The following is a 23,517-nucleotide window of genomic DNA, read 5'->3' on the forward strand; positions in this document are numbered from 1 at the left end:
TAAATTAAAATATTTTTTTTTTATTATGTATTTTTAATTTTTATTTAATTATTTTGTTAAATAATAAAATAATAATTTTAATAGGAAAAAATTACTTCAATTGATAGGGTTGACCGGGTTGATCAGGTTAAGTTCGAGTGAAAAAATTTTATTTTATTTTATTTATTATTATTATTATTATTTTTTTTTGTTTATAATGTATTTACTCGAATCCACAGAATTAACACCACTTCAATCATATTCTTATTATATTTTATTTTATTTTTTAAAGTTAAAATAATAGAACCAATAATTATACCTAAAGAAAAAGTACCTTCCGCCCCAAGAAGACAAGGATTCTATAGAGGAACAAAACCAGAGAACCTAAACATTCCTTTGTGGCTTGTGGCGACTGGGGATCGCAGAGAGAGTATTCGAGAATCCGTACATCTCTCAGGAGTCAGGACCTCTTGGTTTCTCTCTCTACGACCCCTCCTTCCATTGAACTGATTTGCTTAACTCTGTATCTGGAATTCTAGGGTTTTTCTCTGTCAAATTTGAAAATGGTGAGTTTGCTTCAGCTCGCAATCGGTTCGTATTCGGTGCAATCAAGATTCCGAGTTTACATCTATCCCTTCTCATGTTGATTAATATGAAACCCATGTTAAGTTGAAGCAGTTTCTTTGCTTTAGCTCAAGGGTGGTTAACCCTTGAACCCCAGTTTCTAATTCCTCATTTGATCTCTATTAGGTGCATGTGTCATATATCATAGCAAATTCACTAATTTGGCAGTCATCTGTTCAATTTTAGTAGCATATTTTAATTTATTTGAAAAACTTGTCCTATGTTTGTATTACTCATTATTACAATCTTGGAAGTTTTATATTCGTCTAGGATATTATGAATTTATTACAAATTCGGTCTCTTTCCCCTTTTTATTGAATTCATAATTATGTCAATGTCATGTGATTCTGTATCCAACTGCAGAACAAGCTCGGTAGAGGTCACCGAGACAAGGTTCAGCAATTAATGACAATAACTGGAGCTAGGTAATTTTGATAACTTGGGATCAGCTTCTCTTGAATTTATTTGTTTAAGTTCCAATTATGTTACAAGAAGTTCTTGGAGCTATGTTTAAGGCCCTTTTTTTCTTTATCTATTCTCTTATGAACATGCAGTGAAAAGATTGCTCTTCAGGCCTTGAAGGCAAGTGATTGGCATCTCGAAGGGGCATTTGATGTATTTTACAACCAAACCATGGTTAAATTTGCTGATTCTAGGAATTTGGAAGAACTATACAATAGATACAAAGGCCAGTTTATGTTTTATACCTGCTTCCTATTGGCATGTGCATATTCAAATCATATATTGTTTACATGTTGGTTAATACATTGAATTAAAAATGACACTTTTGATTCGGAGTTGCTGACTTTTTAATTATTGAAATATGTTATCTTTTGTGTTAGGATGTGAATAGGTTGGATTGGGGTTAAGGCATTCTTGCAAATGTAATAGATGACATAATTGTAAATAGTTGTAGAGAATAAATAATATTAGTTTAAACTCTTGTATTAGAGGATAAGTTAATGAATTGAAGGAAATATAGTTTCCTACTACTCTCATCCATCAAGTTCTTCTCAAACCCTAGAAATCTAACTTTAATCCTCACACATGTGATGGCGCATAGTCTTCATCATCTTCTTCTTTTCCTTGTTCTATTTTGAAAGAGGTAGTTCTTTCCGTGAACAAGATCGCAAAGATCGTCACAACAAGAAGTAAAGGAACAAATAATACAAATACCCAAAACACTATCTTTGTCATTAGCAGTTTTTGGAAATCATAATTGAATCAAGTGAGCCATTACGAACAGGGTTCAATCCGAATGTGTTTTGGTTTTCGTTAACCAGAAGCCAAGATAAGCCCAAATCCCGTTGAAGGCAAGTCCTATGTTAGCCAACCATATCAGCACAAGAAAAAAAAAGAATGTTATCTAAGCCTAAATTCTTCTTCAATTCTTATGTTCTGGATTCAGTAAGTGACATTGTTTTCTAGTTTGTGATAAAAATATTATATGTGGTCATTTGTAAGAAGCTTATCTTAGCGACTTTCTGCAATGAATAAGCAAAAAAATAAATCAAGTGGAAGAAACTTGTCCTATTTTTGTAGATCTTAGAAATCATTTCTCTTTGTTTTATGATTTAAAATCTATTAAGTGTACATTTGATGTATGCTGTCATATAAGGTGCACTTAGCTGCAAATTTTGTGATATCTGTAAGGGGCTACCATGCTAAAAATTATGGCTATGGTTCTTCAAGTTAATGAAGTATACCTTTAAAGTAAATTTTTTCTTTTATCTATATATATTTTGAAAACCTTACTGATACAAATAGAAAATAAAATGCCAAAAGGCTTCTTAAAGGATCATAATGATGTAAAACTAAGACTATGTTACGGTTTATGATGTGAATTTTGTTTGGTGGAGTACCCGGTAGAAATTTTAAAATTGTAGCTCAAATTAGATTCCCACAAAACTGCTTTGATTACAGAAAATTTATATTGGGATCGAAGGAAGTCTAACTCCAAGAAACTTTCATGTTTTTTCAGACCCTTATGCTGATATGATTTTGGTTGACGGCATCACTCTTCTCTGCACCGATCTTCAGGTATTCCAGGTTTACCCATTAATAGCTTGTGAATCAAGGGAAAAGTGGTCAAATTATTTTGAAACTCCTCATGCATCCTTGTCCCAAAACTAGATTCTTTTAAGCATTATTCTTTCCCTTGTTGCCTTTGTTGAGATCCCCACCTGATCATTGAGGTAAATTTGAAAGTAGCTTTCTTATGTAAGTTAAATGACTTACCAAGTTCTTCTCCATTGGCAGGTGGATCCACAGGACATTGTTATGGTATGTGAATATATTTATTTACCCGTTTCCCCAGTAGGAGATAGATATACATCACATCTCAATGAATGCCGTTATTTGGGAAGTTTTCCCTCCAATATATTATAGATTGCTGATTTCTTTTGTTCTGTCCAAAAGTTTTGGAACTGTCTGAAAGAGGGGAAGTCTTGTAGTTCTTGATAATTCTTTTGCAATGTCATAATTCTTTCACTGGATTTTGTCATGGTACTCCTGGATATGATTTGTTGTTCACATTCTGCATTGTATGTTTTCCTTTTACAACTGTCAAATTATTTGTGGAATGTGAACTTATAATTTGTCTGTGTAGCTGGTCCTTTCTTGGCATATGGAGGCTGCAATCATGTGTGAATTTTCCAAACAAGAGTTTATTGGTGGTTTACAAGCTCTTGGGTAATTGTTTTCAAGTTACTTAAAAATTCATAGTGGTTCATGTCAAATTTGGCAAAAACTAGTGATAATGGTTCTGTGATAAGATCTCAATGCATTTTCAATCTAATTGACAGGATAGATTCCCTTGACAAGTTCCGCGACAAACTACAATACATGCGTTCTGAACTGAAAGATGAGCGTATGTACATGTGATATTGCACTTCATTCTTGATTACAACTTGAGTCTATACTTATTTCCCCCCTTCAATCTCACTAACATAATGGATAGTATTGTAGTAACTAAACCATCTTTCTTCACAATCATCCAGAAAAGTTTCGAGAGATCTATAACTTCGCCTTTGGCTGGTCAAAAGAGAAGGTACGTGAAAGCTATGGAACACGTTTTTTTATGTTTGTGACTTTATGATCCATATTTCTTATTCATGTATGGAGTTTGAATTTCCATAATTTTGTGTTTTCATATTTCAAATTATTTATGGGTTGCATGATATCTACAAGAGATGAGCAATAATATGAAGATCGAAATAGATGTCAGATAAAATATATGTTGAAGATCAATTGATTGGGTCATGTAGAGGCCGAGGTTGCTTATTAAGGAACATTTCAGTTTTAGTCATTTAAGTAGAAAAGTAGACTATAAAATATATGTTCAAGATCCTCATGATTGGTCTCCTGATTAATCTATATCTTTTATTTGTCTTTTAGCATGTTCACAATTTTCTGCATCCATTCATCAGATTAGGGCCTTATTTGATGTTGGGTTCCCACTATCCAATCAATAATCTGATATGAAAAGAGAGCAACCAAGGACAATAAATCTGAAGACATCCAGTGAAACTGAAGACTAAGTAAGGGAAAAGTGCGTGGAAGGTTACTAGGGTTGATAGTTAAGCATGTGCTCGATAAATTAATGCATTATCAATTAAGAATGGGCAAACTAATAAATAATAAGACACAACGCTATAGCCCATAGAGAAATAACCCAACTTTCCAGAAATATATGAATAGGCTAATTAGCTACTATTGCAGATTAGAAGGTGTGAGTTGTTTAGTTCGGAAAAGAATTCTAAGTTCTCATCCCCTTTCTGGATTTCTAATACAATTTCTGCAGTTCTTAGGTTACTTTGTATATTTTCTGTTTTCTACTTATCACAATCTACTCATTCATCACAGCATTCAAATTATCAACCAAAATACCCTCTATTTTGAAAGTAAATAAATATTTTCATTATATATTTAAACCTCTAATATTGTGTTTACCCAAATAACATGATTTTCATTAACCTACAACAAAAAAGGTTATTTGGAATTTCTTTTGAAAAACAAAATATTTACTAATTATTCGTCCGGAATAAAATTTCTTAAGCGCATATGGTGGTAGTTATTAATTTTTCCGTTTATGCCCGACGACAAAAGCATTTACAAATAACCCCTTATCATCTTCCCTTTGAAACCCAAAATATTCCCAAAAATATCAAAATCGTCCTATACATTTCCTTGTCCCTAAATGTCCTATTCACATCCAAAAACAACTACCAAACACCACATTCAAACACATACAAGCAACCAAACACACCATACACCCAAACACAAAACAAAACATAAGATGAAAATTACATTACCTTACCTCTTCCTTTTCACCTTTTTCCTTTATTTATTCATTCTTTTCTTATCTTTCCATTAGTATACCCCTCCATTCAATTCTTCCTTTATCTCTTTTCATTTCCTTATTTTCTTTACATATACATAGTTCTCTTCCTTTATATGCTTTTCTCTTTATCCTTTCCCTTCTTCTCAATCCCTCTCATCTGTTTTTGCTTCTTTCCTCCTCACCCCCTTCCTTTGGCCATGTTTATTTGTTATATCTTCTCACCACAATAAAACCACCAACAAACAAAAAGGAAAACCTCCTACACAATACTTCAATTAACCCTTGCAACATTATCCGTCAAAATCTCTTTTCTACTCTTACTAATCAATCCTATTATACATCTCATTCTACTATCATTCGATCCAACTCAAATCTCTCATATTATTATCAATGAATCAACCCATTAACTATCTACTTAATCCCAGTCAGCATAAAAAAGAGCATCATAAACATTTAAGACTACACTATTAAGAGTTAAACTCTTACCTTGTCAATAAGACACTCTCTTGCTCCTTCTATCCTCCACCCATTCTTCCTTTCCTTCCACTACTTCATATATATGATTTCCTCTATCAATTCTACTGTTTCTCCAAATGATTTGCATGGCATTTCATTCTTAGCATCCGTCAATGTCATAAAAAACATACTTATAATCAACTTCAATGGCGTACTTTTGTCTTCAAAGTCTCTTATAATCAATCATATTGTTCACTTATTTACATAGATTGGTGTTGCAATAATGAAGATTGATTTGTATGCAAGTGGTAGCTCCAATATTCTGCTTTAATCTTAGAGTAAAAATGGATTCTTAATTTTGAACGAAGGAGGGTATTTGTCTTTTTATCATGAGCTTAACTGGGCTACAAGTGGTGTACTGAAGTTACAGTAAAAAAATGGCTCTCATGGTCTATTCCATATTGTATGCTGTTGTATTTCCAATTGTCAGCTAATGAAACATATTTACTACTTGTAGGGTCAGAAATCTTTGGCTTTGGATACTGCAATTGGGATGTGGCAATTACTCTTTGCAGAGAAGCAATGGAACTTGGTCAACCACTGGTGCGAGTTCTTACAGGTCATGCCATAACAATTTCTTTTGCATCCGAGAGATTTTTTTTACTTAATCTTGTCTATGAATGTTGGCGTCCGTTCTTAATCATCTTCATCCTCGTCTTTATGCAAATGCTTATATAATTAACACCATTTTAACGTAAATTACCTGATTATTTCGAATGATTTCTAGAGATTGATCCTTAAAGTGAAATTCATACTATGCCTTCATAATCTTGTCAAATGGAATAGAACAAATATTGGATCATCATTGCCTTAAAAAATCCAAACCCTCAAAATCCGTTGACAAAATTACAAAATAGATATTGCAATCTTTGGAATTTTCAAAGAAGATCACGCATGCGGTAGCTCAAGTGGTAAGTGTATTTGGTTTTCTTCGACCTGGGTGAGCTTTAGGTTTGATATCGGTGATAAAGAACTTTATTAAAATATTATACCTCTTTGATGTGCAAGATTATGCATATTTTGGTATTGTTACTAAACTTGAGTGGTGTATTTATCTGACTCATTAAGCTTTGTAATATCCTTCCATGTATATTTTTCAACATTTTTGGTGCTACTTATTTCAGGCCCGACATAACAAGGCAATATCTAGAGATACATGGTCTCAACTACTGGAGTTTGCAAGGGTAAGTATTATGCTAAATCTGTTTCCTGTGCTCAATTTGTCTTCAATATAACAATTGTTATCAAAGTGGGAAGCTTTTATAATATGTTTTGGGAATAGGTTTTAGAAAAAGAATCATGGGATCCTATTGGAACTTTGCCAAAATTCATGGATTTTTTTTTTATCTCATTCCATATATATTCGATTATGAATTGCAATATTTGTTTACTGTTAATAATATAATACAGTCGGTGGAGCCAACACTGGCCAACTATGATGCGGAAGGAGCTTGGCCTTACCTAATTGATGAATTCGTGGAGCATTTGTATGACAGTAGCATCATTATAAGACAAGGATGAGACTGTCAAATCTTATGTGCTCTATCAAGGAGAGTGGCCTTTGTCTATGTTGTTAAATGAATTTGCAGTTTCATTTGTTACTGATGCCTCAATAGCTAAACTTTGTTTGACTATTTCCTTTTATTTCCCTCCTACTATTGATTGATTCAAAGCTTTAACCTAAGTTAAAACCTTGCAGAAAAAAAAAATTTTTAAAAAAATTATTTGCAGGTGGGTGGGTCTATCATTTTTTTTACGCCATGAACTGATTACCTTTGATAACTATCTGCTTTTGGTTCTAATAGTTTAGTTTAAAAATATTAATTATATATTATTATTTATATTATATAATTAAATATTTTATATTTTAACCTTTAATATATATATATATATATTTAATTTTAAAATCAAAATAATAAGTAAATAACATTATAAAATAAATTTTATTTAAATAAATAATAATTATTTATAATTTATAAATATAAATTTATTTAATTTTAATGTAATCTAGTAAAATAATTTTTTTTTTAAAATTTAAAATCAAAAAGTTTAAGTATTTTAAGACTTTACCTTAAAATAAGAATTAATACGAAATTTAATGTTTATCAAAAGTTTTTTTCATTGAAAATAAAACAAAAAATGAATTCAAGGATCCATAAAAAAAAAAAAAAGTCAACTCACCACGAAGCTAGAATGACTATTAGGAGTCATGCTAAGCTATTATGATAAATATTATATATCTTAAACAAAAACCTAGGAATTGTTGGCTGCCACCAGAGCCATATGCTCTATCAAGTCCAACACTCTATTGCTGCAAAAATATGTCCATAAATTAAATGCATTATATTAGTCAAATTGTACTAAATCTGAAAATAATGAAAGTAAGCCAATTACTAATCTTACCTATAACCCCACTCATTGTCATACCACGAAACTAGCTTCATGAAATTGGAACTCAGACCCATTCCAGCCTTTGCATCAAATATACTTGACCTGACATGTACAATTTTTTTATAAATTCTGTAAAACAAACAAACAAACAAATCGAGAGATTTTATGTTCAGATACATAAACATTACCTTGTGTCTCCAACATAATCGCTGGAGACCACTTCCTCGTCTGTGTAACCCAGAATGCCCAACAGTGGCCCTTCCGAAGCATACCTAAGTCAGAACAAATATTAAATTGTGTGAAAATTGTTAAGAGCATGAGGTTGATCAAGTAAAAGACGCACTTTATGGCTGCTTTGACATCATCATAAGACGCGCTCTTCTCAATTCGACATGTTAAGTCAACCACAGAGACATTGGGTGTTGGGACACGAAAAGCCATTCCTGTTAGTCTTCCATTAAGTTCCGGCAGAACTTTCCCAACAGCCTACAAAGGCCAATAAATAAAGCAGCAGATTGAAGTATTATTTTGTTTTTTTCTTCTAAAAATAAAACAAAAGAATCTGTTCTTCTTACCTTTGCTGCTCCGGTTGAACTTGGAATGATGTTTTGTCCAGCGCCACGCCCCCCACGCCAATCCTTCATTGACGGGCCATCTACTGTCTTTTGTGTTGCTGTTTTCCAAAAGAAAAAAAAAAGAGTTCAATTTTGATGCTAATACAAGAAATGCTATAATTCAATTTCTAATAGTTTTTTATAAGAACCTGTGGTTGCATGCACAGTTGTCATTAGACCTTCTACTATGCCAAATTCCTCGTGAACCACCTAGAAATTGCATGCCAACAGATAGTACTATATGTCAAAAGAACAGTCTTGGCCTCATTTGGAAACACTTGGGCCTTGTTTGATGAAGGATTATTTGGATTTAATCCAAATAACTCCTTATCTAATCATCAACTAAAATATTGTTACTTTATTTTTTATAACATTTTAAAATATTAAATATAAAGAATATTATAGTCAATTAACCCAAATAATTCACTTTTTTTAACAAACAATATTTTTTTCAAATAAACTAGATTATTTCCAAATAACCCTACTTCAAATAAACTCTTGGATACAAAACTTCTGTAATCTGGATTGAACTCTGTTTGGTAAGTGTAGAAAATTAAAGAGCAATGAGATTTCTTCATATATTGGAATGAATTAACTATTACAATGGGAGGCCAATTTATTGGCAATAGATAAATAAAGAAAAACTTCAAAGATAGAAATAAATAAGCATTTTGTTGGAAAGACTTCAAGTTAACAATGTCTATTAGAAATGAAAAAGGTGTTTTTTTTTTTTGGAAAAAAACTAGTTTGATATTTCCAATGTAAGTGTTTCTGGATCCGCTGGGCCCAGATCTAGAAATACATGGCACACAATCAAATATTTGTCATTACAAAAATATGGTATCTTAAATCCAACTAAAAAAAATGTTTTAAAGGTTTTTACATTTGTATCTCATGCAGCCACACTTGTAATACCAAATGTATCTGAATTCAGATCCAAAAAAAAAAAATCACAATTTTTCAGCCAATTTAGTTTGATATGATTAATTGAAGCACACGGAACAGGCTTTAGGATACAAAAAACATCTCTAACTGCAGAAATTACTGAAGTGTTTACCTTGGCGAGAGGAGCAAGGCAGTTTGTTGTGCAACTAGCATTAGATACAATATCCATGCTTGGATTGTATGTAGTCTCATTTACTCCAACAACAAACATGGGTGCGTCAGCAGAAGGAGCAGATATTATCACCTTTCGGGCACCACCCTGTACATCAACAAATACTATAACAAAATACTTAACAGTAGAATATTGAAAATAACTACATTCTCTTGTCAAATGACCAAATAACAAAGTTAACCTTCATATGAGCAGAAGCCTTCTCTAATGTTGTGAAAATTCCAGAAGATTCAATTACATAATCAACCCCATAATCTCCCCAAGGAATTTCTGCAGGGTCTCTACATAAAATATATAATTCAGAATGTTAAATTTCATAACAGAATAAATTTTATAAAGTCACTTGACTCTTAAAACCTTTTATTGGTAATTTTAACTTCTTTCCCATTAATCTCCAATGTTGATTCATCCAACACCTTAATGATTCCATCAAATACTCCATGGGTGGAATCATATTTAAACATATAAGCCTGAAAGAAAAAAATAGCACATATCAATGGTATATGCATAGAGTTTGAAAAATATTAAAGCAAGCCGGGCTTGTCTTCTTCAATACAGCTTGGCTACAAAATGGAAGAGAAGGATATTCTTACCATGTATTTTGCATCAATAAAGGGATCATTGACAGCGATAACATCCATATCATCCCTGGAGATTGCTATTCGCAAAACCAGCCTTCCTATCCGACCAAAACCTGACAGATTCATGCATCATAAGCCGAATCACAAGAATGCATGATCAAAATAGTAACTGAAATAGCAAAATAAAAAAGAGGCAGTATAGTTTGAAATCAGAAGTTGATAATCTGCAGGATCATAAATAAGTAGATTAAGAGGACAAAGAAACTGGAGTTGTTAACAAGGGGAAACATTTGAAGGAAGTTCACATCATCATCATAACAAAGTCCGTCTTAAAATGTAAGGAGCCACAGTAGAAAGGAATGTGAGTTTATTAAGCATGTGCAGGCTGTTCATAGAATATATATGATGCAGACATACCATTGATTCCAACTCTTGTCTTCTCAGCAATTTTCGGGCCTAAACATCATAGCAAACAAATAAGACTAATTTGACCAGGAAAAGAGAAAGGAGAAAAATAAAGCAACTATCATTATCAGTAGTATAATCTTATGAATCTTACGTTGAGATGTAAGAGGCATTTCAGTTGCAGTAGCTTTGATCGGCTGATTAGTCCTGGTACATCAATCAGCACGTTGAGCATTCAATACATGTGAAACACATAACTAGACAAGCATATGCAGTAGAGAGAAAGAGAGAAATAAGCTCAACCTTAAGCTAGATGAGCAGTCAGGAACAACAGGACCGAAAATGCCTGACTCAAGTTTCGTGGAGCACAGCTTGTGATTGAAACCATGTCTAAAATCCTAGTGAGCAAAAACACAAATGAAAACTAAACAAGTTCTTTAAACAGAAATCATCAAATATCTCAATATTTCATCAAAGAACTAATTATTATCATCATTCGTAGCACAACAATAAAAACGAGCTTCTCATTTTGAACAGAATGAAGTCTACAGACAGTAATCAAGTATTAGATTCTAGCTTATTTTCAGTTACCTTTGATGATCGTATTATTATTATCGTCATTCGGAGTACAACACAAGAATATAAACGAGCTTCTCATTTTGTTTCTATTCTTAAGATTTGAAGTTTGAACAGAATGAAGTATACAGACAGCAATCAAGTATTAGATTCTAGCTTATTTTCAGTTTTGAGTTACCTTTGATGGATAAGTCGGTCGGCGGGAGATCGACGGCGGCATTGAGATATCGGAACGCGAGCAATGTAAAGAAGGAGGAGGAGCTGAATATCTGACGAGAGAAGAGAACGCCATTTTTGAAGATGAAAGACAGAGAAGTTCTTCTTCTTCTTCCCTCGATAGATTGTTAAGATTCAAACCCTAGTTTTTCAGAGAGAAAGTCAGTCGTATTTGTTTATGAAATAAATAAATAAATAAAATCAGCGGAGATTCTAAGAACGCTTTTTGTTTTCTCTCCGACTCCGATTCTCGATGAATTCTTTGAGTTTCTTTCTCTCTCTATAACTGTCAAAACAAACAATGAGAAACGACGTCGTCTGTGTTTCTGCTACATGGCGCGAATTCAGGGATGAACTGGCGATTCCCTCGATAGCCACGTCAAATTTTTTTTTTATTTTAAAAATATATATATTATCATACAAAACTTAGTCTTGCTCTATTTGAATTTTTAAAAAAAATCAATTAAAATTAATTTTAATTAATTATTTTTTAATAATCATATCACTCATTTCATTAAATAAAATAACTAAAATATTTTATATTTTAAATCATTATTTTTTATTTTATTTATATATAACAATACCATTTAAGTCATTTTATTAAAAATAATCACTACCTCCTGGAAATCATTACTAATCAATATTTTTTTCTCAGTTTTTAAAAATTCTCAATCCATCCGAAGAAAGCCTTAAATTAGAGTAAGTTAATTTAATTTGAATGACATTTTATAACTAATTTTTTTAATTATTTTTTTTAGTTATTGTTCAATTATGTAATGTTATATAAAAAAAATTAATAACAGATAAAATGATAGTTATTTAGAAATTAAATTCTAATGTATTAATTTAGGAAAATGATTGAGAGAAAAAAAAAATGTAAAAATGTTTTTTTTAAAACGTTTTTCACACAAAGTGTTTCACTTTATTTTGAATAATTGGTTTTTAAGTTCAAAAGTTGTTATAATTATTTAGAATGTTTGTATATACGATTTTTGATGTTTGAAAAGTAAAATTTAAACAACAAATTTTCATGACATTGCCATTTGAAACGATTCACACAGTTCATTTAAAAATTTCTAACACTTTATTTTATTTCATTTGTAGAGTTCAAGTAAAACAATACACGAGGAGAAATAAGTTAAACAAACCTCCACATCAAGCAAGCACTCCACAACCTTGAAAACTACTGGCAATAACAACTCATTAATATAATTTTACTCTTGGTATGACGCAAACAAGTGTCCCCGTTTGAACAAAATGTTATGCGTTGACAAGACATTGGTAATTTTTATGTGGACATTGTTAGTTTGTTACAAGTTGTTCGTTAAGTTGAGTTCATATAATTTTTGTTGAAAAAACTTTAAGAGTCAAAGCCAAAATCTCGTTCTTTGGATTGAGTGTTATTCACGGTGGAACTCTTACGGATGATATGTGCATGAAAAAAAATTGTATTATGGTTAGTCGTTATCGTATGTGTTATGAGGAGGTGAATCAGCAACTCATTTAGTTTTACATTGTCGATGGATAATTAGTATCTGAAGTCTTTTGTGGAGTATCACTGAGATTCATTGGTGATGCCCTAGTCTTTGGACAGTTGTTGAGAAATTTGGATTGATTCGACTAATATAGCAGACATAAATAGTTGGGTTGTCATCCCAATTATTTTTTGGTGAATTATTTAGTTGGAGAGAAATCATTGAACTTTTATTGATCGTAGTCGTCCGATGCGTATCATTCATAATGTTATTATTATGATGTTTTTTAAGATTCATATAGAAAGTCGGTAAAGTCCGTCAGAGAGTTAATCGTTCTTCTCGAGAACTTATGAGCTCGATAACTTATTGACTAATGTTTTTTACTTTTTATTTTTATTTATTTTATATTAATGTCATGCTTTTATCATTGTACTCAAACGATTTTCATCATTTTTAATATATAATTTTTTTTAAAATAATAATAACTCATTAAGAGTATGTTGGGTATCTTCTTAAAAAAAAGCTTTCTAGAGATAAAGTTTCAATATCTAAACTAACGAAGGCTCCAACTCCAATGTTTAAAACATAAACTTCTCTAATGGACTTTCACAATATCGTTAAACAATTATTTGAAGACAAGAAGATGCAATGAAAGTTATTAGATTTGGTTCTCTTCTTTCATTGGTCGTATCTAAATGCACAATTCAATTCAAACCTTCGTTCTCCTGTTATTATTCTAAAAAAACATAATATAATATATATTTTTTAAGCTAAAATATTTATCTCACTATTATAATTTTCATAATTTTTTAATAAAAGAATATTATTGCTCTCTCATCCAACTTTATTTTCAACATTATTTTTTTAATAATTTTTTTCTCTAAAATTTAATGTTTCAATTCTTATAACTTTGTTATTTATTTAATTTATTCTCATATTATTACTTTAAAAAAACAAAATATATATAATATATATATATATATATTTTGTTAGTTGATTTATTATTTATCTCTTTTATTACTTTGGTAACATATAAATAAATAAATTAACAACAAAATATATATAAAATATATAAATAAGTTAACCAAAATAGATAAGCTATCAATAAAATATATAAATTAATTGGTCATAATCATCATTACTGAAAGAAAGAGAAAAGACTAACTAACAAAAAAAAAAAAATATATATAAGTGGATATTACAATATGAATGAAAGAGAAAAACTATGTCTCTTATTAATAAGGTGATATATATATATAAAATCTTTAGTTCTCATCAATTACTCTATTTATTATATTTTCACTCAATTTCTGATTTAAATTAAAATATTTCTCTCATCATTATTTTTACAATTTTTTAATAAAAAAATATTATTTCTCTCTCATGCATCTTTACCTTCAGTATTATTTTTTTTATAATTTTTTCTCTAAACTTAATTCTTTCAATTCTAATAACTTTTATCATTTCATCTAATAACAAAAGTATTTATGTAATTATTTATTTAATTTATTCATTCTCTCAATTAATACTTTAAAAAAATATAATATAATATATATTTTAAAAACTATATAATTATATATTTGGTTAGTTGATTTATTTATATATTTGGTTAATTGATTTATTAATTCTCTAACAAACAAATATATAATTAAATAAGTCAACGACAAAATAAATAAATAAGTTAACCACAAAATATATAAATTAATCGGTCATAATCTTTCCTTTGTTAACCTTTAGTTCTCAAATCCTTACTCTATTTACCCCAATTTCACTTAAAACTAAAATATTTTTCTAATTATTATTATTTTCACAATTTTTTAATACAAAATATTATTTCTCTATCGTTCATTTTTATCTTCAGCATTTATTTTAATAATTTATTTTTCTAAAATTTGTCTTTTAATTCTAATAACTTTGTTATTTCATCCACTAACATAGGTATGTAGGTAATTATTTATTTAATTTATTCAATTCTCCTATTATTACTCTAAAAAAACATGATATACAAAATATTTATATATTTTATTAGTTGATTATATTTTTATATTTTATTACTTGATTTATTAATTCTCCTTTGTTATTACTCTAAAAAAAATATATAAATAAATAAGCTATCAAAAATATATATAAATAAATAAGCTATCGAAAATATATATAAATAAATAAGCAAAATATATAGATAAATAATTTAACCACAAAATATATAAATAAATAATCTAACAAAAAAAATATGAGAAATGATTAGGTGAGGGAATTTGGTGAGGGAATGACTTGTCATAATCTTATTCGCTGAAAAAATCAAATAATTTCTCTCTTTTTTCTCTTTCCACCCACTTTTACATTTTCCAACCAATGAAGGTGATGCCAAGTCATTCCCTCACCAAATTCCCTTACCAAATTCTCTCTCTATCACTCCTTAAAAAATATATAAATAAATAAGCTAACGACAAAATATATAAATTCTCTGCATATATTTATCTATTATTTCGTTATAATATGAATTAAAATGAAAATATTATTTGTCCTTATAAACCTCTTGTTTTTAAGGTGATATATTATATATATATATATATATAATATCTTTAGTTCTTATAACATTACTCTATATATTATACTTTCACTTAATTTCATATTTTTAAAATATTTATCTCATTATCATTATTTTCACAATCTTTTCATAAAAAAAAATGTTACTTTCTCTTATCCATCTTTATCCTATGTATTATTTTTTTAATAATTATTTTTTCTAAAATTTAGTCTTTCAATTCTAATAACTTTATTATTTTATCCACTAAAATAAGTATATATATAATTATTATTTAATTTATTCCTCATATTATTACTCTAAAAAAACATAATATAATATATATTTTAAAATATATATATTTATATATTTTGTTAGTTGATTTATTAATTTTTTTTATTATTACTCTAAATAAATAAGCTAAACAAAAATATTTAAATAAGTTAACGAACAAAATTAATAAATACATTCTCTACATATATTATGTTCTCCTCTATACATTCTTTGCATATTCTTTCTTGACATGCTCTGAATATATTTAGTTTAAGATACTCGGATTAGAACGAATTCCCAAACCAATCTTATTTGACGTTCAACTTCCCAAACTAACCTACTTTGTTCATTCATTCTTAAACTAACATACTTTACTATTCAAACTCAAACTCAGTTTATTTATTTATTTATATTTTTTTAACTTTTTTATATTTAAGCTTATTATTATTATATATATATTTAAATTATTATTTTTATTAAAATATTTAAATTATTACTTTTATAAATTTGATTATTTATATTTAAATTAATATTTTAAATTATTTTTTTTTATAAATTGATTATTTATATTTTAATATATATTTAATTTTAAATATTATTTTATATAAGTTTTTATTTTAAAAAATATTATATAAACGAGAATGGTTTAAATATAATAACAAAAACATTATTAAAAAAAGATAGTTCAAAGTGTCACCAAATAAATTAAAAAATAACAAGATTAAGCATATGAGAAACAATAATAAAAACATAAGTAAAAAATATTTATCAACGAACAAACATAACACAAAATATAGTGTTAACGATTTCAGATATGTTCAAGAAAATTAATATTGGACGTTCTCAATTGGGATAAATATAATAATTTTATTCCTAGTGAAATTTTGAGAAAGAGAAAAATTAACGAAGTCAAAGTCAGTGTATTCGAATTGCTACGAATAACTCACGAAAGATTATAATTTGCGGGAGGTGTGGCCAAGAATGTTATACATGAATAATCACATTACAATTTGTGAGAGGTGTGGCCAAGAAGATTATACGAAATGTAGTCAAAGATTATTGTGAATAAAATTGTCAATAATTTAGAGAAAAATGATTGTAATTATTTTTATAAATTATTAAATTATTATATATGGTTATGGTTAAAATATATTAGTATTTATTAATTATTTATGAGGATTGTAAGGTGAATATTTATTATAATATAATAAATAATAATTGAAATATAAATTTATATATTAAAATTAAAATTATAATATTTATAAAAATAATAATTCAAAATATAAATAATAATGTAAATATATACATCAAAATATAAATAATTTAATTTATAAAAAAATAATTTAAATAATTTAATAAAAAAAGATTAATTTATATATATATATATATATATAATAAGTTTAAATATAAATAAATTAAAAAAATAAAAATAAATAAATAAACTTGAATAGTAAATATGTTATTTTGAGAATAAATAAAAAGTTAGTTTGGAAGTTGAACAAATAAGGTTAGTTTGAGAATTAGTTCATCTAAGCTCATCTGATTCTTAAATTATTACTCTATTTATTATACTTTCATCTAATTTCACATATTAATTAAAATATTTTTTTTATTATTATTATTTTAAGAATTTTTTTTTTCTCTCATTATTTTTTTTAATAATATTTTTTCTTAGTATTTTAATTTTAATAACTTTGTTATTTCATCCACTATCATAAGTATGTATGTAATTAATTATTTAATTTATTTATTCTCTTGTTATTATTTTAAAAAAACATAATATAATATATATTTTAAAATATATTTATATATTTTGTTAGGTAATTTATTAATTCTCACTTATTATTATTCTGGAAAAATATATAAATAAATAAATTAATGAACAAAATATATAAATAAATAAACTACGCATGAATCCTTTTATTTATAAGGTGACATATAGAATGTCAAATTTTAAATTCTCATATTATTACTTTATTTATTATATTTTCATCCAATTTCACATGTAAATTAAAATATTTCTCTCATTATTATTATTTAATAAAAAAAATATTATTTCTATTTTATCCATCTTTCTCTTTATCATTATTTTTTTAATAATTTTTTTCTCTAAAATTTAGTTTTTCAATTCTAGAAACTTTGTTATTTCATCCACTAACATGTATATAATATATTTTTATTTTGATATCATTAGTTTTAAAATTATTTATAATTTAATAAATTATATATATATTTTTCAACATCTAAAATTTAATACATACTTAATTGAGTTCGATATAACTATTTTCACATTCATTCTTAAGACCATCTCCAACGAAAAACCCATTTTCAAACTCATTTTGGTGTAAATATCACATCAAACAGTAATTCTACTCCAACCGAAAAACCCATTCTCAAACCCAAAAGAATATTCTTATAATATTCTTTTTACATCAACTTTTATAACTTTTTAATATCACCCATATCTTTTACAAACTTATAAATTACACCACAATATTATAATATCATCCAAATATTTTAAACTTAAATATAAATTAATTATAAAAATCAATTATATATATTAAAGTAATTTTTTTAATATTATTATAATTTTTTAAAATTATATTATAAAATTATGTTATATAAAAAATATTATATAAATTAAATTAATAATTATATAAATAAACTTAATATAAAATATAAGATAAAAATAAAATATAAATAAATAAAACATATAAATAAATAAAACATATAAACAAATTAAAATATAAATAAATTAAAATATAAATAAATTAAAATATAAATAAAATATATAAATTAATTATATAAATAAGTTTAATATATAAAATTGATGAAATAAAAGTTCAAGGGCTAAAAAGTAAAAAAAATATATATATATGCGATCTGCTACATCTGCTACAGTAGCAACGCATATATGCAGTATTTGGAGAGGGAGTATGAGATATCCCATTTTTGGTTTCCGTTTAGAGTACTATTAGAGCTGCTGATCCCATTTTGGGTTTCATTTTGCAGCTCCATTGGAGATGCTCTAACTACAACTACAATTACAATTTATCATTTTTATTTGCTCTACATACATTATCAAATTTTTTCTTTAAAATTATTGAATTAACTTATAACCGAATTAAATAATCTATGATTAAAAAAAATTCATTAATTATGATTTTGAGATTTTGATATTTTGGTAAAAGTATTAATATATACAGGGGTGTTCAACCGGCTGGTTAACCGGTTCACTGGTTAAACGGTTCCGGTTAAGATCGATTTTGCCATTTATTTTACAAACTAATTAACCGGCCGTTAATGATATCAGTTTTATCGGTTCTGATTCTACCAGTTTTGGTCGATTCCGGTCGGTTAACCAGGTTTAACCAGAAATCGATAATTCAATTTTTTAAATTAAGTAATAAATTTATGAAATGATTTTTTATAAATTATTGTTTGCACATTCCTATTCCTATTATACTATTCTCTATCTTTTCATGTCTCTATTATAATATATTTTTTGATATATTTAAGAATATGTTATAATATATAATTTTATTGTAACAATATAATATATTTTAGAACTATTTTGTTAGTTTTTAATATATTTGTTTAGGAAATTCAATTTCTTTGACCAACAAGTATATGCTAATATGATTTGAAACTCCTTCTTAATAGATAGAAGGAAAAATGGAATCGGTAAGAATAAATAATGGTTATCTGAATAAATTATTTTAGTTTGTTTTTAATTTATTTTTGTAAAATTTTATATAAATTATAATGTTTTAAAAAAATAATTCTATAAAAATTATAATTTAAAATTTAAAAATAAAAAAGATTTATAAATTATTAAATATTATTTATAATATATCTATTATTTATAAAATAACTAATATAAATTATAAAATATAAAAATATATAATTAAATTATTATCGATTTACCGTTAAACCGATAGAAAAATAGGTAAACCGAAAACCGAACCGTTTAACCGGTAAAAACCGGTTGACCGGAACCGCTAGAACCGGTTAACTAATAAACCGTTAAAATGGAACTGGTTAACCAATAAACCGTTAAAATGAAACCAGTTAACTATCGGTTCAGCTGGGTTACTGATTTTCCGGTTTTTTTACACAGCCCTAAATATATATAATAATAAAGTATATATTAAAAAAATATATTTGATAGAAAAGTAAATCATTTTATATATTAATTTTAATTAATTGATTAAATTTTAAAAAATAAAATAAAAAAAGGTAAAAGAATTTTTTTTTTTTTCATGCTATGATGACGGCGACTGCAGCCTGGATATGTAACTGGTAGCAAAATATATGTGTTTATGGGTTCCGTGGGCTGGTTTGACGTTGTTTGAATTTTTAATTAATTTAATTATTATAATATTTTTTAATATAATTTATATTAAAAAATAATATTTAATTTATTCACTCCCTCATTATTTCTCTAAAAGTATATAATATAATATATATTTATATATTTTGTTAGATGATTTATTAAATTTCGGTTATTATTACTCTAAAATATATATAAATAGATAAGTTAACAACAAAATATATTTATGAATAAATGAACGGACAAAATATATAAATAAATGTGCTAAAAAATATATAAATAAACAAGCTAACCACAAAATATATAAATAATTAAGATAACGAACAAAAAAAAAATAAATAAACATTTTGAATTATATGTTAGTCGGTCTAATCACATTTCACACGACAAAATATATAAATAAATAAGCTAAATAAATATTTTAAATTATTTATTATTCATTCATAATCAACTATACCGTAAAAAATAATTTATACTAAAAATAAAATATAATTCAAGACTTAGTCAGTTCAAAATATTATTCTTTTTGTTTTATTATTATTTAAAAAAAAATATTTATTTATTTTATTAGTTTATTTATTTATTTTTGCTTGTTATTACTCTATAATATATATATATATATATATATATATATATATATATATATATATATATATATAAATAGATAATCTAACTATAAAATATATCTATGAATAAACTAACGACAAAAATATAAATGAATAAGCTAAAAAATATATAAATAAACCAGCTAAGGTGTACAACTGTACATTCTATACTCACGACAAAAGAAATAAATATTTTAAATTATTTGTTAGTCAGTCATAATCATATTCCACAATATTCTCTCTCTATCTTTAATTCGATAATTTGATAATCTGAATTAAAATATTATCATTACACTAAAATATAATTTATACTAAAAATAATATTTGATTCAAAACATAATCATATTCTCTACTCAACAAATTATTTAAATAATTATTTATTTAATTTATTCATTCTCTTATTATTTCTCTAAAAAAATATAATATAATATATATTTATATTTATATATTTTGTTAGTTGATTTTTTAATTTTTGATTGTTATTACTCTAAAATATATATATATATATAAATAGATAAGCTTATGAACAAAATATATATTTATGAATAAGATAACAACAAAAAAAAATAAACATTTTAAATTATGTGTTAGTCAGTAATAATCACCTTTCACAACTTTCTCTGCAGACAAAAGAAATAAATATTTTGAATTATCTGTTAATCAGTCATAATCACATTCCAAAACATTCTCTTTCTATCTTTAACTCCTCTATCATGGACAAGGTAAATTACAATATTCATTCATTACACTAAAATATAATTTATACTAAAAAAATAATATTTGATTCATACTCTAATGCCTACCCAAGAATTAAGCTACTCTAATGCCTACCCAAGAATTGAGCTTCTCCATCCCATATAAAAAAACTTGGAAAAATAAATTTTGATCATTAATTTTAGGTTTAAAAAATTGTTAAAATAAGAATTTTAACACTAATATGTTAAAAAAAACTCATATATTTAACAAAATTTGTTTTGTTTTTTTATTAAACGGGGGATTACCCTAGAGCCGACCCTTACTCTAAGCTTAACAAATTACTTAAATAATTATTTATTTAATTTATAAATTCTCCTATTATTTCTCTTAAAAAATATAATATATATATATTTATATATTTTGTTAGGTAATTTATTAATTTTCGCTTGTTATTATTCTAAAATATATATAAACAGATAAGATAACGACAAATTATATATATGAATAAGCTAAAGACAAAATAAATAAATAAGCTAAAAAAAATTATAAATAAACAAGCCAACGACAATATAAATAAATAAGATAACAATAAAAGAATAAAAGAAATAAAATTCCCTCATACTAATAGACAAAATATATAAATAAATAAGTAACGGCAAAAGAAATAAATATTTTGAATTATTTGTTGAGTAAAGATAGGGGAGCCAAAGTTTTTACAGCGAATGTGTAGCGAAATAACGTGGAAGGGTGACTAAGCATAATTTCAAATATTTATTTATCTCTCTCATATTTATTAATAATTTCTTTCTCTTCACTTCATTAATAATTTATTTTTTATCCCTTCTCTTTATTTTTTTTCTATTTATTTTCTTATAAGATGTATTATAAATTCAATTAACTAACTCAAAATATTATTTACTATCTCCTTTTAAATTATCATTGAATCTCTTAAAGTGTTTTTTTATTTATATATAATTTTAATTAGATTAATTTAATAAATTATTATTTTCCCTATTATAACTCATTTTAAAAATAAATGAAAAACTAAATTATTAATGAAGGTAAGAGAGAGAAATTATTAATGAATATGAGAGAGATGTTTATTTATCAGCCTAGTCACTCTTTCACATCACTTCGCTACACATTCACATTCGCACCCTAAACTCTAAACTCTAAACCTTAAAATTTTCCTCCCTCTATCATTACTCTTATTTATTAGTCCGTCATAATCACTTTCCACAACATTTTCTGTCTATCTTTAATTCTTCTAACATTTAACATTGACAATATGAATAAAAAATAGGAAAAAAGCTCACTTAGACGTATGTACTTGTACAACTAGCTCATTTAGACGTATATACTAGTAAAAGGTCATTTAAACATATATATACTATCAAAAATTGGCTCATTTAGCCTCTTTTAATAACCATGATTAACTTTTATTTTTAAATTTATATATTTATTAATTAAATATTAATATATTTCTCTCTCCTTCTTTTTCATTAATTAAACTACATAATTTATTTTATTCTTAAATTTTTTATTATTTTAATATTAATTTCTCTTTTATATTTCATCTTTCTTTTTTATTAGTTTTTATTTCTCATTTTTCTTAAATTCTCATTTTTTTAAAAAAATTTAATAACTTATTTATGAATTTTATGTTTTACTGTAATATTTTTTTGAAAATTTTTTTCTTATTTAATTTAATGTAATAAAAATGAAAAGGGTTTTTTCTTATTTAGTTTAATATAAATAAAAATAAAATTAATAATTTTTTATTTAATTTTTATTCACGACTTATATTAGTAGTAAAGGAATTGTTTTGTCTAATATTTGATTATTACTCTTTAGTGTTTGATGAATGAGTTTTTATTATTATTCAATTTTTAATTCTTAATTAATTTATTTTTGTGTTGAAGGATTTTTATTGTTGAAAGAATTTTCATTGTTATATTCAATTATTGGGATCAAACAATTTTAAAAAAGTTAATAATTAATGTGAATATAAAAAAATATATAAAAAAGAAGAAGAAATATAGAGTTAAAATAATTAATGATGAATGCTCATATATATAAAATAAAATTAAAATAATCAATCATAAATACTCATATAAAAATAATAAAAAATTATAAAAAATATAAAAATAGAGGGTTCATTTATTTATTAGTAATAAATGAAATAATAAATGAGAAGAAAAGAGAGAGAAAATATATTAATATTTAATTAATAAATATATAAATTTAAAA

General features: G+C 25.9%; 2 protein-coding genes across 2 annotated transcripts; one reads left to right on the plus strand and one right to left on the minus strand.

Moving 5' to 3' along the window:
* The first annotated feature begins 337 nt into the window (after positions 1–337).
* On the plus strand, positions 338–7,105 carry LOC124938393 (DCN1-like protein 2). The gene is made up of 11 exons (XM_047478822.1): positions 338–545; positions 967–1,028; positions 1,158–1,291; positions 2,585–2,643; positions 2,863–2,886; positions 3,212–3,294; positions 3,408–3,472; positions 3,603–3,652; positions 5,919–6,020; positions 6,586–6,645; positions 6,872–7,105. The coding sequence occupies exons 1-11, from the start codon at positions 543–545 to the stop codon at positions 6,980–6,982; spliced, it is 753 nt and encodes a 250-aa protein (XP_047334778.1). The 5' UTR covers positions 338–542; the 3' UTR covers positions 6,983–7,105.
* Positions 7,106–7,610: 505 nt separating this feature from the next.
* On the minus strand, positions 7,611–11,635 carry LOC124938654 (glyceraldehyde-3-phosphate dehydrogenase GAPCP1, chloroplastic-like). The gene is made up of 14 exons (XM_047479134.1): positions 11,324–11,635; positions 10,873–10,967; positions 10,724–10,776; positions 10,582–10,620; positions 10,177–10,277; positions 9,941–10,053; positions 9,765–9,864; positions 9,524–9,670; positions 8,616–8,676; positions 8,428–8,525; positions 8,196–8,338; positions 8,041–8,124; positions 7,865–7,954; positions 7,611–7,772 (listed from the first exon to the last, which is right to left on the minus strand). The coding sequence occupies exons 1-14, from the start codon at positions 11,435–11,437 to the stop codon at positions 7,715–7,717; spliced, it is 1,296 nt and encodes a 431-aa protein (XP_047335090.1). The 5' UTR covers positions 11,438–11,635; the 3' UTR covers positions 7,611–7,714.
* Between the last annotated feature and the right edge of the window lie 11,882 nt (positions 11,636–23,517).

Source organism: Impatiens glandulifera, chromosome 5, assembly GCF_907164915.1.
Source record: "Impatiens glandulifera chromosome 5, dImpGla2.1, whole genome shotgun sequence".
Lineage (NCBI taxonomy): Eukaryota > Viridiplantae > Streptophyta > Magnoliopsida > Ericales > Balsaminaceae > Impatiens > Impatiens glandulifera.

Coding starts and splice junctions, on each gene's coding strand:
- LOC124938393 (XM_047478822.1), top strand. Junction 3,295..3,407: donor GGTGGTTTACAAGCTCTTGG/GTAATTGTTTTC, acceptor TCTAATTGACAG/GATAGATTCCCTTGACAAGT. Junction 3,653..5,918: donor TTGGCTGGTCAAAAGAGAAG/GTACGTGAAAGC, acceptor TACTACTTGTAG/GGTCAGAAATCTTTGGCTTT.
- LOC124938654 (XM_047479134.1), bottom strand. CDS start 11,437: ATGGCGTTCTCTTCTCTCGTCAGATATTCAGCTCCTCCTCCTTCTTTA. Junction 10,054..10,176: donor TTATTGATGCAAAATACATG/GTAAGAATATCC, acceptor TTTTTCTTTCAG/GCTTATATGTTTAAATATGA. Junction 8,125..8,195: donor GATGTCAAAGCAGCCATAAA/GTGCGTCTTTTA, acceptor GTTCTGACTTAG/GTATGCTTCGGAAGGGCCAC.